This window comes from Talpa occidentalis, unplaced genomic scaffold, assembly GCF_014898055.3.
Source record: "Talpa occidentalis isolate TD23 unplaced genomic scaffold, MPIMG_talOcc4v2.1 talOcc4.14, whole genome shotgun sequence".
Classification (NCBI taxonomy): Eukaryota; Metazoa; Chordata; class Mammalia; order Eulipotyphla; family Talpidae; genus Talpa; species Talpa occidentalis.
This window is the reverse complement of record NW_023601433.1, coordinates 28,908,089-28,911,697: the sequence shown is the minus strand read 5'-3', so window position 1 is coordinate 28,911,697 and position 3,609 is coordinate 28,908,089. Positions and strand designations below refer to the sequence as shown.

The window sequence follows — 3,609 nt, the reverse complement described above, 5'->3', positions numbered from 1 at the left end:
GTGGAAAAGGCAATGTTTGGGCAGTGCTGCCTGTCTCAGGGCAAGCACTCAATCAGACAAGGTGCAAAGTGCAGCAGGGCCAGCAGGGGGCAGTGTGGGGCTGAGTGAAGCCCAGGTGGTGAGAACCCAGCTGTGACCCAGCACCTGGGGCTTAGCTGCTGCCCTGAGCTCAGTGTTCCCAGGGCCTGGCAGCTCCTTCCTACAAAGCCCAAATGTCAAAATGAGCCACATGAGAAGTTCACCAGTGGGGTCTCCCCTAACTCTAGGGTGGAGAGGATTGAGTCTGATCCTCAGAGAGGCTGGAGAGAGAGTAGGTGGGATGAAGAGCATGAAGGGTCCCTGCTCCCATCTGTGAGGGACCAGATAAGAGAGATGTGGGTCCCAGTCGAGAGATGGTCAAACTTTGGGCATCTCCACCAAGGGCTGAAGCCCAGTTCTCTGCTCCCCCTTTACTCACTGCACAGGTGACTGGATTCTGGTGTCAGGTGAAGGTTCTAGGAGAATATTTGGATTTTTCTTCCTCTTTGGTGAGGAACCTATGTGTGGCCATTGTGCTGAGTCTCCCTCTTTATGAGTCTATGTATCATTGGAATGAATCACACATGGTGCTTGTAGTGGAGAAATGTCAAATGAGGACAGAGGCGTGGGGGTGAAAGAACTCATCAGAGACAGAGTGGAGGACAGAGAGTGTGGACTGATTGAAATACACTGTGAAATGAAGCAGCGAGTGAGATAGGAGAGGTCTGTGCCTGTAGGAGGATTTGAGGTTCTCCGTTATATTCTGTTTTTGCAGGCTTTCTAACTCAGGGTGCCAGTTTGCAGCAGTTGTCTGCTGGGATGTCTGGTCTCGGGCCCTGGCCCTTGACACAGAAACAAGTCCTGGGCCAGCTGCTGCATTCCTGGAGCTGGGCTGGCATTTCTGGTCATGGTGGTCAGTCTTATGGCGCCCAAGGCAGCTTCTCCATGCCCTTACCTATTCAGGCCTCCCAAGCCTCCCTCTGGTCATGGGTGGGGCTTAGTTTTTAGCCTTATTAAATTGCACCTTGAGAGTGATGGTGCATTGATTTATTTTCTGCTGTTGAAATCCTTTTAAAAATGTCTTTCAGACCATTTGCCTCAATATTTAATGTTATCAGTCTAAAATGTCTGTTTCTGTGTAACTTATTTCTCAGGCATATGTATCACTTTATAAGTGCTTTCCCAAGAATTTTTGTCTTTTATTTTTTAAATGGTATGGGGAAAAAAACCCACAAAATAAAAAAAAAGTTAGATTAGTGTGATCTCTGATATTTTGTTAGTGTCCTGTGAAATTATCTGCACCTTACGCTATTCTGTCGAATATTTTCTTAAAAACATTTGCAATTGTTCTATAGAAATTGGTACGTTTGTTCATTTTTTTTCCCTATGGAACCATACTTTCTAGAAAAGTGCATTTTTTTTAATAGGAGAGAACCTCTAGATTTCTTTTCATTATTTCCACATTTGACCAGTAGGTGGCGGTGTGGGACATGTTATTTTGTTACAGCAAGTGAGATGAAAAGACAAGTTTGTACGGTGGTAGTTGGAAATTCCTTTATTTAATACGTGATACATGTAGAATTATCCATTATATAGCTTAAATATATACCAATGAAGTGATACCTGTTGGGACATCATTTAATAGAGTTAAAACTTCGTCTCTGCCCTGAGACTAAGAATTTAGTCTTCTCATCAAAATGGATGAGAAAGGGAAACTGATAGAGTGACCACAGGCACCTGGCCACGGGCCCACATGACCAATGGGGGGCTATGGAGAATTCCGGGAAATGCGGAAACAGGGAAAAAAGAACCCGGGAGGACACCACTGTGAGGAAAGCCCCCTGACACCTGACATCCCAGTAGACAGCGGCTGGTAGAGACCAGGTCATGAGAAAGCCCACAGAAACGGGTTATAAAATGGAGCAGCAAATCCTTCTTCCAGTGCAGACATCTCCTGTCTTAACCCCTGCTCCCTTGCAGGGTATTTCAATAAATCCAACTTTTCTGTTCTGCACTCTGCCTCTGGTGAATTCTTTCAATCAAGCACCTCTGACCTCAGCTGGCAATTACATGCCACAATACCATCTTTACTGCACATTCTCTGGGGGGAAAAACCATAAGTTGTTATTCATGACAGTTGTTACCTCCCACAGATCAAAACCCCATGTGGGAGTGAGAAATTAGCATAACTATGTGTGGCACCCTGGGAGCCACAGTGCATATGAGTTAGGTCATGATGTGTGAGCAGAGGGGGCATCTGTGAGCTTCAGGAAGTTGTGCCCCTTCACCAGCAGGGGGAGCTGTGGACTGCCCCATGGACCTTAAACATTTGATCTGTGAATCCTCTCTCAGGGGAGCCTGGGCCTAGGGGCTCTGGGGGCTCCCTATTAGGGGACTCAGCAGCTGTGTCCTCTGTGGCCTTTCACAGTCCCTAAGCAGGAACCTTTGTTGATGCCAGCAGGTGCTTCCTCCAGGGCTGTCCCAAGGGGTGACTAAACCTCCCTCTTCTCCATGTGGGGCATAGGCTGAGCTCCAGCACCAGGCCCAGGAAGCTGTTGGGCAGCCCCTGGCTGGAACCCCATTTGCATGCACAGCCCCTCCTGTGGCAGAGGGTGGAGAAGAAAAGGAGGCCTGGGGGGCCCAGCACCATGTGGGGCTCAGGGGGCTGTGAGCACCATGGCCTGGACACCTCTCCTCCTTGTGATCCTCTCTTACTGCACAGGTGGGAAAAACCTCCTGACAGAAGAAGTCTCCTGCTGTTCTCTGTCTTCTGTGTCAGATCCCAGGGAAATTTTACCCTGAGTTCTATCCCTCAACTTACATGTCTGTGTCTGCAGGTTCCCTCTCCCAGCCTGTGCTGACTCAGCCGCCCTCCCTCTCTGCCTCTCCTGGATCATCTGTCAGACTCACCTGCACCCTGAGCAGCGGAGCCGTTGTTGCAGGTTACTACATAAACTGGTTCCAGCAGAAGCCAGGGAGCCCTCCCCGGTACCTCCTGAGTTATAAATCAGACTCGGATAAGAACCAGGGCCCCGGGGTCCCCAGCCGCTTCTCTGGAGCCAAAGACACTGCGGCCAATGCAGGTCTCCTGCTCATCTGGGGGCCGCAGCCTGAGGACGAGGCCGACTACTACTGTGCTACATGGCATGGTAACTCTAACACTCCACAGTGCTCCAGACCCACGGGGAAGTGAGACAAAAACCTCCCATTGCTGCCCCAGCCCAGAGCAGTCTCCCCTGAGGTCAGTACCAGGTCTCAGTCTGGTGACAAGTGTAGTCACGTTGGGTCTAATTTCTTGAACATTGGGATGTGTCTCATCTCCTCATTATCCTTAGCTGAAAGGCTCATGTCTTCTCGCATTGCCGTGTCTATACAGATGCAAGTCAGACTTGGGCTGCATTTCCCACCAGGGAGGTGATGGAGCAGGAAGCAGGAGGTGGAGCCCACCCTGGTTCCCCAGGGCTAGGCCTGGCTCAAAGGTGCCACTGCAGCACAAGTTCAACCCCCAGCCAGGGAGGAGACCCACATGGTGCAACAGACCTCTCCTGACTCACCTCGCTGCTAGGCAGGCCAGCCGAAATCGAACCGGTT

At 50.0% G+C, this 3,609-nt stretch overlaps 1 gene segment (V, D, J or C); it reads left to right on the top strand.

The window, feature by feature from the left end:
• Positions 1-2,694: 2,694 nt before the first annotated feature.
• Positions 2,695-3,211, top strand: LOC119244112 (immunoglobulin lambda variable 5-39-like). The segment is given in 2 exon segments: positions 2,695-2,740; positions 2,856-3,211. Coding segments are annotated over 2 exon segments (402 nt in total).
• The last annotated feature ends 398 nt before the right edge of the window (positions 3,212-3,609 follow it).